Source organism: Camelus bactrianus, chromosome 2 (genome assembly GCF_048773025.1).
Source record: "Camelus bactrianus isolate YW-2024 breed Bactrian camel chromosome 2, ASM4877302v1, whole genome shotgun sequence".
Lineage (NCBI taxonomy): Eukaryota > Metazoa > Chordata > Mammalia > Artiodactyla > Camelidae > Camelus > Camelus bactrianus.
In genome coordinates, this window is record NC_133540.1 from 71,211,442 (window position 1) to 71,224,003 (window position 12,562).

At 35.3% G+C, this 12,562-nt stretch overlaps 1 protein-coding gene across 6 annotated transcripts in view; it reads right to left on the reverse strand.

The window, feature by feature from the left end:
• GRID2 (glutamate ionotropic receptor delta type subunit 2) overlaps positions 1-12,562 on the reverse strand; it is a 1,297,966-nt gene that overhangs the window by 776,534 nt on the left and 508,870 nt on the right. The window contains exon 1 of one of the 6 annotated variants that reach the window (XM_045515696.2): positions 6,831-6,972. The exons of the other annotated variants lie outside the window; for them this stretch is intronic. Coding sequence (XP_045371652.1) covers positions 6,831-6,897 — 67 coding nt within the window. The 5' untranslated portion in view covers positions 6,898-6,972. Of the gene's footprint in view, positions 1-6,830; positions 6,973-12,562 lie in introns of those variants that run through there. 6 annotated transcript variants of the gene reach the window in all.

Below are 12,562 nucleotides of genomic sequence, written 5' to 3' on the forward strand. Positions count from 1 at the left end.
ACACAGGCCTAAAGTCTGACTTGTATTAAGGAGATAGCTGTTTTCTCAAAGTAATTTTGAGATTACTGAAGGGAAGTTAGGGAAGCAAGGGTCAGGTCTGGAGGGAAAAAACAGGGAAGATCAGTATTGCCCATCCAACACCTTTCTAGGCAGGCAGAGCAGTTTAAGATTATATTATTTAATTCCAGTAATAATCTCTGAAATAGGTAAACATTAGCATCCTCATTATCAGAGGAGAAAAGAGAGAACTTGCAAAGGTTAAGAAATTCACCCAGCAGATAGCAGGGACATAATTAAAAGGTGGGTCTGACTGACCACAACATTCGATCGAGTAAACAACATAATGAATCTGCTTTTAAACTTCTGCTTCTAAACAACTAGGACATTATTATAATGATAATGAATTCAACTTAGCAATTATATCAGGCAAAGTGCTTTCTTGACTATATCAGGCCTATAATGTGTAGTGTGTATAAAATGAAGTGGCTTCAAACAATAGAGGTCTTATAATGATGTTTATATAATCATGCTATCAGATGACCTGCACTAGTAAAACATCAGATTACCTGCACTAGTAAAAAATTTTGAGTGACCCTGCAATATTTTATTTAATTTTAGAGATATGGTGAGAGGCAATAAATTAGCAATGTAATTATCAACTAAAATTCCTTTGTACACTTTCTGTCAGGACCTTATGTATTTACACCAGTAAGTTTTTTTTCTGAGTATCCTCAATTTCTTAATTCTTAAAAAAATTAGTGTTGAATACAACTCTTGGTAGAGTGGCTATTCAGCCCTTGAATACATATTTCCTGGGAGCTCTGTTAGGCTTTCTCAGAAATTATAACATATTTGCTTTTACAGTTTTATAAGTAAATGTGTTTTGATTTTTTTCTTCAGTGTTTATGGAGTTATATAAGCCTAACAGTTCAATTACACTAACATAGGTATGGCACCTTTTAGTCATCATGGAATTTACATACTAAAGTGCTTTTAGTGTATTTTTAGAGCTTCTATAAAACCTTATTGTCCATAAATCATTTAAAAACTACATTAGTACATTTTTCTTTTTATGTAAGCCATTGCTAAAGTATTTGCAAAATGCACGGTTTTATAATTGCTTTGAATCCATAAAAATCCAGGTACTGTTAGAATGTTAGGTGGAGAGAGAGCAAAGTTTTAGTCAGTCAGATACATTGGGTTTCTTCCCATCACTGCTACTTCCTAGCTTTCCTTCCTTGTGCAAGTTTTTCAACCTCATTGCTCTCTGGTTTCTTCACTTAGTTACAGTACTAACTTTCCAGGAAATATATATAATGTGCCTAATACATATGTCCAGCATGGTAATTATTCAATAAATGTTAAGGATTTTAGTAACAGTTGGTGGATCCTTTGGCACAATATAATATTCTTTATAATCCAGACTCTATTTTAGTACTTATTACCACAGACAACAGTTTATTTCACTACCGGATAACTCAAGTTGTAAAGATGTATCTTCCTTTCATTGATGACAGATCTGTCTACCTGGAACTTCTATATATATGTACACTTTGATACTCTCCAAATAATGAACAGACATCTGACAAGAGAACAATTATATATGAATAACTTTTTCACTTTCTCTCTGAATAAGGTAAACATCTTCAGGTTTCACTTTGTGTGTTTGTTTCCTGCATGATAAATCAATTAGGACTCTTTTCATTCTGGCTTACACAAAACTTGACTAGTTTTTTGACCCAGGTACCAAAGTAGATCTAGTTCAGGTTTAATATGATCCAAGGGCTCAAATTATGTCATCAGAATTTTGTGCTGCCATCTTCAAAACTTTTCTCACCCACCCCATATTGGCTCCACAGATTTTCCCATTTTAATGTTAAGACAGTTCCACACTCAGGTTTTTACAACTCTGAGTCGAGTGGAAAAGAGAAAATAACCTCAGCCTAAATCTCATTAATCATTAAATTAATCACCGTGGGCAGGGTGAGCAGATTAACTTAAGTGTGGGATATACATGTAGAAACTAATCAGAATGAACATTACCACCCATCAATCAGAACAGACCCTGGCCATAAACAACAATTACAGCTGCAGAATGCATCTGTGCTGTCCTTAATTTTATTTCAAATATTTCCCCTGACCTTTCCCCAGAGCAGATTATAGAGTTAAAGTCACCCTAATAGTAAGGACCGAGAGTGGAGGGAATCTTGATTCCCAGGAGAAAAACAGAATTATGGTAAACAAAAGAAAGTTGAGTAATTTTGGGTACTAAAATTAACCATCGTCCACTCCTCATGGTTTTGAGAACTTCCAAAAATCTAATTACTTTACTGGATTAATTTCAGTTAAACAATTGCTCCACTGAACATGTTCTCTATAATTAATGCTTAGCATGAAGTCTGAGCAACATAGTTTAGGACAAGAATTTTACTTGTTTTGGTCTAAAATCTACACCTCTATTAATGAAGTCCAAGATATCTCTAACCAATTTGATATTCTTCACTTGAAATACTATCAAGCCAGGTTCCTCGGCATCCTGTTCTTATATAGTTTATTTCCTAAAGTTAAAAGCCAAATGTAAAACTCTCGGTCTTATAAAATTTAATCTTACTTAGTTTAGTGTGTCCTTCTGGTCTGTCAAGATAATACTAAACATTTTACATAAATTCAAGCAGTAAGTCATCATCTAGAAACTTGAAAATATTATATCCAGCCAGAAATTAATAAATAAATAGAAATTCAATCATTTAAAAACTATTTTTTAAAAACTTTCACACATAGTAAAGGAGACCCTCCTTCTAGATTTGTATTAATGTATTAATTGGCACCGTTCGGGTAGGTCTGATCAATGACCTATGAATGTACTTTAGTCAGTATTTCTCTACCAGGTGGAAAAGAAAATGTGCCCTTGTTAAATACGTTTTATGAATTAAAATCCATTATTTTTATGCAGTCCCTTGAACTGGTATTAGTTCTTTTAAAAGCTCATGTTAGCTCTAGTTATTTATTTTCTCAAGTGCACACATTTTAGGTAACTAATCATCTTATTTTGAATTTTAATAGGATCAACATCAAACTCATTGGCCTAGAGACTGGAGGATCCATTTTCCCTTTTAGATTTATGATACTACCCTTTTTCACTTATGCAGAACTTAAAAACTTAAGATTCCAAAATAACACATCATCAACCCTACATTATCCTGAAACATATTATCTGCATTTTAACTTATCTTCATAAATCTCATTTTCAAGTTCTGACTTCTATAATTAAGCAGAGTGGGTGATGAAGCCTTATAGTGCTACTGCTCTCTGACTTAATTTCTTTCACCTGTGCCAGCTGTGGCACAGTAGGAAATCTTTTAAACAGTAATAATGAATTATCTCTCTATACCCAAGAAAAGCATAAAGCTGGAATTTGTTAAACTCTAAAGATTAAGAAAAGGAATAGTATATACTCTTACAACAGTCAGAGAATATACTCAGTAATACACTCTTACAACATCAAAGCAGCATAATTTGAGGGTCCTTCTATTCCAACTCCTTCATTTTCCAAGTAAAGAAATAGGCTGAGGGAAGTTCAGTGATTTGTCGAATGGATTAATAGCTACAAACACTCAGAGCTAGCACATACGCTCTGTACTTCTGTCAATTCGGATCCCCTTCAAACTTGCCACAGTGCTCCTTGATTGAAAGGTTAAATTCCAACACATATAGAAAAAAAGAGTTCTGAGGAAGTGAACAAGAAGGAGATGGTTAACTTTATTTATCCATCCAACAATGTATTTATTTCCAATCACTGAGTCTTCACTTCTGCTAGTTACTGCTTTAAACTCTATGGAGTATAGAAATGAATAATATTTGGACCAAACTCAAAAAGGGGTCTACATTCAGAATTTACTGTGACATAGGATTCACACTGTAACTTTATTTTTAATAAAAGTAGTTGAAACTGCAAGATGGAAAACACATCCATATTTAATTATCTGGTGTCCTTCATTATTTTCAAACTATATTGACACTTCTAATTAATATGTCTTTATCAGACAATAGTAGAAAGATGTTTCTCTCATATTTTCTTCCTTCAGAATTCATATTTCTTGTCTGCTCTAAATGAAATGCTGTAGATACTGTTTTACCTCATGCTAAATAGTTTATATCAGCTAGTAAATTGTTCTCTTTAACAAACTGAATTACTTTAATCTGTCAATTCAACAATTGTACAAATCTGTAATAATCTGTTGTTTTTATAGTAAAAGAACAGGTCATTTCTCAAGTCCTTATGTTCAAATTTCTTGATTAAGGGATGTTAGAACTTAAAACATGGTAGCTGCTCAAAAACGGCTTTCTTATTAATCATTTTAAAAAACATTTTTGTGTCTGTCTTATGCATTTCCCCAGTTTCAGGGGCATGAACTGGCAATCTGACTGCAGGAATGAATGTGATATGTAATATTTGTGACCTAGCATTTCTAACCAGCACTGTGAATGGAGAATGAGCTGCCACATTTTTAGAGAAAATACATCTCTCATTACAACATAGTCAGATAGCCTGCATAACGAGTTTCTAATATAGTAAGTAAAACATATCGTTAAGAACAATTTTTAAAGAGAAGAATCTATCTTAAAACAATGTGATTTACTTTTTAAACAAACTCACTAAGTCTTTTAACCAACATGAAACGGATATGATTATGTTATTTTAATCAAATATAATCAAAATGTGTGTGTATGTGCATGTTACTACTTTGGCATGCAAAACATAATGTGAGGGTTATAGTTTGAAAGGCAAAATGAGGAGAATCCTCAGATATTTTAATATAATATTCAAAAGACAGGACAGAACTGCCCTGAAAATCATTACGTCTGCCAGCATGACTTAAGAAGTGGGCTCTGTACTCTGCACCCTTGAAAATTATGACTCTTATGTAGCAATCTCTTCTCGGATACGCATGTCTGTCCCAGATTTGGGCTGTAAAATTGTAGCTTACACTGAATCTACTTTATGAAAATTTTACATCCTTCCTTTCTATGTACCAGCTTATTGAAATAGAAAACAGGCTGTTTTCATCTAGCACATTTACTAATGTAAACATTTTTTTTGCTGTTCAGCCCGGATGACAGCCAGACACCAGTGAAAAAGATGGCACTTCTCCCTTTCTTTTCCAAAACACTTCACATATCTCTTTCAGATAACAGATTAAACAGTCCTGTGGTTCACTCAGGACTTTTCTCTGTGCTTTGCTTAGTCTGCTATTTGAGTCTGGAGATCATGTCTAATTTCTTACTCATTCTGTATCATTAATGTCTAATACAGTTCCTGGAACGTAATAGGTGCTCACACATCTTTTAGAATTGAAAAGGAATGTTCAATACTATTAATTATTTCTGCTTCTGTATGATGGGGAACAAATTTGCTGAGGTTTGCATAAACAGAAGTGGTAAGTTTACCACTTAAATGGTCAAAATGACTTTCTCTAGAAACCTTTTCTACATCTAAAAGTTTATTCAATGAGATCAGCAATATAGTTTCCCCAAGGGAGTGATGAAGAATCTGTTCAGGCCATCTACAAATGCTTGCCTGCACTGCATTAATATGCTAAAAAGTGGTAACAAACAAAAGGCTAAAGTAGAGAAAGAAGAAAAAAAATCAGCATTTTCAAAATACAGTAAAATACAATAAAACTGACCCTTAAAATGTATGTCTCAGAATATATACAGATAATATATATCACAGAACGTGAATTTTCATTGTTTTTCCTCCAAGTGACCTGATAAGTAAGAAATGTTTATTTCTTTGCATTAAAAATAACTGATATATGGACTACTGTATGGCTGGCAGAAGCCAGATAAAAGGTACAAAAGAAATGTTATAAAAATGTTTGAAGCTTAAAATTCAAATGAAAGTAGTTCATCAAACCATCATCAAATAAAAATACTATATTTTAAAGTTAGTTCTATTATACTAACTATATGCATTCTATTTTTTTTACATTATTTCCATGTATTTGGAATAATACAAATGATTGAATGGTGTCTAAAATAAAACATTTATCTACTGAAAGAGAGACTTAGTAGTTTAGCTGTTCCCCCATCCGGGAATATCACCACATATCACTGACAGTATCATATACTCATCCTTAATTATACTTCTAAGCAAATTAATGTTTAGCATACATGATTGTCAGCAAAAATGTTTATTTGAGCATCAGCCTTATTTGGATAGCCAAACCCAAAAGATCATGAACTTTAAGAAGAGCCAAATAATTCAATGAAAATCTATTTTCTTACTAGATCCTCAATTCAGTAAGTCTACACCCCCTGCCCCGATCTCAATTCCTCTTTCTACCGTAGGATGTTGCATCTCTAATAACACAATCAATATGTGTTCTTGAGTCAATAATTTTAAAAAATGGCAGTTTTAAACTACAGGTATTACATAGATTGTTTGAGTATCATAAAGTTTAGTTATATATAGCAGTAAAACACCTTTCCTATATTTTTCTAGGACTATAATTTTTATAAAAAAAATTTACTTCAAACTAAACCTCAATTAGGGTATAAATAAGACAATATATTCTGTATATTTAAAACTACTTATTTACACTTTGCTATTTCCTATTTTTTAACATATACAACAGTGACTAAAATTGACATAAGAACCTTAGATAAGAATAAACGTTAAGAAATGTAAATCTTTTTTATGACTAGTAAAAAGTAGAGATGTACTTAAGATCCTAAAAATGCCATAAATCCACAAATGCAAACACATACAAACTGTCTTTTAAAATGACAGAAGTTCTTTGAAGGGAATGTTCTTATACCCAACTCACCTCCGTAGCATTGAAGCCATACATAAGAGCAGGTGAACAAGTTATTTCCCAGGGCTCTTATATTCATTTTTTCTCTCTGCTGTCATATAAGAGGATTTTTAAAAGCAGAGACAGTGGAGATGCTAATATTAGAGCAGGCAGATAGCTAGATATGAGCAGAGAAAGGGGGGCACAGACCAAATGGCAGGAATTGGGCAGAAAGGAGGGGCACAGGCCAAATGCAGGAAACCACACATCATGTAAGCAGCAGGCGTCCTTGGGCAGAGAAAGAAAAGCAGGAACCTTGGGGCTGATAAGGGATCATGCCTTTAGGGATGACAAGTGGCCTGGAGAAGAACAAAGAAAGGTGAGAAAAGGCAGGAATTTCTAGTGTCTGAATGTAACCTTTTGTTCATTATGCTCTCATTTCAATAAAATTAGCCTTGCAGATCAGAAGTACCCATCATGCAACGACACCATGACACTTCTGATCCAGACTAAATAAGGACAAAAATCCTTCCTCCCTTTGGGAACATGGAGTTGGGATGATAATCAGGGAATACAACCCCAAACCCTTCCCTCCCCAATGAATATTCTGCCCATTCATTTTTACACCCTATGTAACCAACTTGCCAAAGAAACTCAGAGCGGCCGCTCACCTGAGCCTGCCCGCTCTCCCCTGGGAGTGTACTATCCATCCTTTAATAAATCCTCACTTTACCTTTTTAAGCTCTAAGTCTTGTCTCTGAATTCTTTCTGGGACGGGACAAGAACCTGGAACACCGGTTGCACCTATCAGCAACACTACAACCTAGACAGAGCATGTAATGGAGACTTGAAATGCAAAGGCTGTAAATGCACAGAACATCTCTTACAGAATCTTACAACATGTACACCCCTCTCTGTCCTTTAGATAAAAGTGAAATAAAACAAAAGTAAAATTTGGAAGACTCTTCTATTTAACATTTATGAACACACATAACTTTGTAGTAACATAAAAAATGAGAGCTAGGCATTATTTTTTTCCACAAAGCTAATAGTTTAAAAAAATTCAGTATGCCTTTTATTTTGTTTCATTTTTCAAATTACATTTCAGCTCTTTAAAACTTGAGCATCAACAAATGATCAAAAAGCACATGAAAAAATGCTCAATATCACTAATTATCAGAGAAATGCAAATCAAAACTACAATGAGGTATCACCTCACACCAGTCAGAATGTCCGTCATTCAAAAATCCACAAATGACAAATGCTGGAGAGGCTGTGGAGAAAGGGGAACCCTCCTACACTGCTGGTGGGAATGCAGTTTGGTGCAGCCACTATGGAAAACAGTGTGGAGATTCCTCAAAAGACTAGGAATAGACTTACCATATGACCCAGGAAATCCCACTCCTGGGCTTGTATCCAGAAGGAAATCTACTTCAGGATGACACCTGCACCCCAATGTTCATAGCAGCACTATTTACAATAGCCAAAACATGGAAACAGCCTAAATGTCCATCAACAGGTGACTGGATAAAGAAGATGTGGTATGGAATACTACTCAGCTATAAAACCCGAAAACATAATGCCATTTGCAGCAACATGGATGCTCCTGGAGAATGTCATTCTAAGTGAAGTAAGCCAGAAAGAGAAAGAAAAATACCATATGAGATCGCTCATATGTGGAATCTAAACAAACAAAAACAAAAACAAACAAACAAACAAAAACAAAGCGTAAATAAAGGACAGAAATAGACTCACAGACAGAGAATACAGACTTGTGGTTACCAGGGGGGTGGAGGGTGGGAAGGGATAGACTGGGATTTCAAAATTGTAGAATAGACAACACTGTATAGCACAGGGAAATATACACAGAATGTTATGATAACTCACAGAGAAAAAAATGTGACAACGAGTGTGTATATGTCCATGAATAACTGAAAAATTGTGCTGAACACTGGAATTTGACACAACATTGTAAAATGATTATAAATCAATAAAAAATGTTAAAAAAAAAAAAACAAAAAAACAACTTGAGCATCAGAAATTGGGGTTAGCAAAGACTATAAGCTCATCCTAAGATGGATTAGGTTACTATGCTTGAAACACATCAGTCAATACTTACACTACACTCATTCAGTCACATTCTGTACAGTGGGTTAGGACTGACTTGTAAAAAAAGTTTTATCAATCAACATGTATAAAAGGGTCTACTATGTACTATTCTTCATGTTAAGCACTGGCAAATAGATGGATGGATATACTATGTGTATCATATGGGAAGTACTGATCAATAGGAAAACAAGGTCTACAGGAGGACAGAATGGAATAAAGATGGTAAGTTAGAAAATTTGAAAATGACTAGGTCACCCAGATCTTAAGGACAAAGTCAGATTTTAGGGGAAAAAAAAGAGAGACAAAATAAAGCAAGGAACACTTCAGAAAGGCGGATTCAACATTTTCTTTACTTCAAAATTAAGAGTAGGCAAAAAACACAGGAGAAATCCAAAGCAGAGTTACAGATCTTTATCCAAAACTCACTGCCTGTACCTCACTCACAGTGGCCTTAGCCCCAGAACCCCTGCCTCACAACGACACTGTAATAAGAAAACCATCATGCAATTTGAGGTGGACTCCATCAGAATCTAGTAGATTCAAACTACAGAAATGTTTTGAAGAGAGGAGAGGGGATTGCTCCACTGAAAATGAATGACGTAATGAAGAAGAAGAGCATGACTTCCGTGCACATGTGTTAGAAACTGGACTCTCAAGAGAACTCTGATCTGCTGCTTCCTCTGCCATCTTTAATCAATCCAGAATAAGCAAAAAATAAACAAAACAGACATGCAAATCTCTGTTGTCTTGCTTGTGCTATGCATCAGACACAAAGGTCTGTAGAAACTCCAGAAATCAGATACCCTAATGTGGGGAAAGGAGGAAACTTGCTCTTAGGGTCCAGACCCTGTGTGGCTGGACATTTTCTTTCACCACCACTCAGGAGAGTTTAGACCTCCAGGATGGGAAATAGCACAAGGAACCAGCAACAGTGATAATGAAAAGAGTAAAAAAAAAAAAAAAAAAAAGCCAAAAAACAAAACACAGCCATCATAGCAATACCAAAGATTTATACTGCTCGTTACAGTGATCATATACGCACTTATTCACTTAAAATATAGCACGGGAGTGAAGACATGAGACAACTGTAAAATGGAAGTAGTAATCCATGGAGTAGTGACTCCTAAGTATTCTCTCCAAATAATAGTAGGTCAGATATTTCAAATTTAAATGTTCTCTGGTCAAACGATTTCTTTCTTGGTAATCCCTGGACACAGGTTTATCAGCATGGTGAAGGCTCGCAAAAGCCTCACCTCAATGAAATGACTTATTTTCATTTAACAAAGCTTTTTTTCTTAACTTAAGTCTCCTAATAAAGCTCTGGGCTTTCGAAATAAGAAAACAGGAGGGCCACTGACTATACAGTATTGCTTGAAGGGAATTATTGCTAATGTTTAATTAAAAACACATTTTTTTTTACTAAAATCATTTATAATTACATATTTTTAACTTTTTTTTTCTGTCTAAGACCCATATACTTGCTTTCTGTGAAAAACAAATTCTCTTAAATTTTGAATAAAATATTTTTTATTCACAGTATGCATAAACGACACCTGGCTAAATGGTATTCTTGTCTGTGTTGCTTGGTATTTAGCACTATAATCAAACCATATTGCAGTGTTCACGGTTTCTGATGAGCCCTAAATGAGGTTCCATCAATCTGGCAGACTATTTCAAGAGTAGAACTAAAGATGAAAAATCTCACCTTGCTTCTAATATAAAACTCTACCATACCCAATATGTCCAAACTAACTCATTTAAGTAAGAATAATTGAATCTGGGCACTTCTTAAGGATTATTCCTGAGCCATCACGTACCCCTGCTGGCACTAATCCTTACTAAATAATGTGTCTTAAGAATATTACTAGCACATCATGAAAACTGAAAATATAATAGACACATGGACTTTCTAAGAGACGAATATATAAATAATACTAACACCTATTTTCAAGAAATGTTTATGAAACTAATTCCTTGCACACTATCTAGTCACATTATTTAAATCACCTCGCCAATTTTATCTCAAAAACATCATTTTGAAAATACTTTTAAAAGGTAATTACTTATTATCTTACACATGTTAGCACATCACATCAAAATTTTTATTTCACAAAACACTTCAACATGTGAATTCTGTCGCTCCATCTCATTATTTGAGTGGCAGGGTTGTTCCAAGCACTCTTTTCCTATTAAGAAAACAACTCAGAAAATACTGTTATTTGCATAATAACTATAAGAAGAGTTTTAACAGGCATTTCAGACTAATTAAGCCCTGCAACATTTTATTTCTATAATCAGCATCCTGTCTATTATCTATTTACAAGCATAGAATCGGAAATATAAAAAGGGCTCGGTTCAAGAGGACAACATAGGAGGCTCCTAAACTTACCTACTTTCACAGACACATTACGTCTCCAGCTATGTATGGAACAATTCTCTCTGAAGGAAATCCAGAAACTAAGTGATTGATAATCTGCACATCAGGCTAAGGGGGAAAAAAAACATCAAAAGGGGCAGGAGAGGCTGCATCTCTCCTTTAACCCCACTCAGGACACAACATATAATCAAGAGGGAACTCAAAACCAACAGCTTCTCCCCAAGGAGAGGAAGGTTTGGACCCAACATCTAACACTCCAACTTTTAAATCTTCTGCCTGAGATTGTCCCTCAGCCCCCAAACACTTACTCAAGCCAGCAAGGTTTGCATCCATAAGACTTACAACAGTATAGTAAATTAAAAAAAACAGCTTGTAACAATTTACAGAGATTTACTGTAGTTATCACCCCAGGGATCAGCGGCTGAGGCAGCAGATCCAAAACGCTGTTTCCCAGGAAGAGGTCTATTTGCATCTCTGAAAAGCTGCAGCCTGAGGGTCTGGCTTCTAATTTAACATACTTCTAGAGGTCTACTGCAGTCCTCTCCAGAGACCAAGGAGGTTGGCAAATGCCATTTCATGCTCTCCTCTTGCCCCACTCCAAGTCATTGGTGTCTCCCTGGAAAGAGCTTGTGCACACACCTGGTGCTCTGGCTTTTATGGCTATCATGCAGAGGACATACCCATAGATCACCTGGCTCTGGTGGCCAGTGAAACTTGTGTTCATGTGTCCCACTGGACAGTAGCAAGCACAGAAACAGCTCTTAACAAGCTACCACTCAGGGCTCAGAGTAGAGGGAGCAGACTGAACCTCCTAGTGGTTCCCTGAAAGAAGCCTATTTGCATCTTAAAAGCTGGGGCCTGAGGGTCAGGTTTCTAATTTAACACACATCTAATGGCTGAATTACAATCCTCCCCAAAGACCAGAGAGGCCGGCAGGTATCATCTTCTTGCTCTTCCTCTGCGATCTGAAGGAAACAAAATCACCACCTCGAAAAAATACCTACACTCCTATGTTTATTGCAGCACTATTTACAATAGCCAAGACATGGAAACAATCTAAGTGTCCATTATTGGATAAATGAATAGTGAAAATGTGGAATATTGTTCAGCCATTAAAAGAACAAGGAAATCTTGCCATTTGAAACAATGTGGACTTTGAGGGCATTATGCTAAGTGAAGTAAGAGAAAGACACTGCATTATCTCACTTATATGTGGAATTCAAAGAAATTAAACTCACAGAAAGAACAATTGGTGGCTGCCAGAGATAGAGGGTGGGTG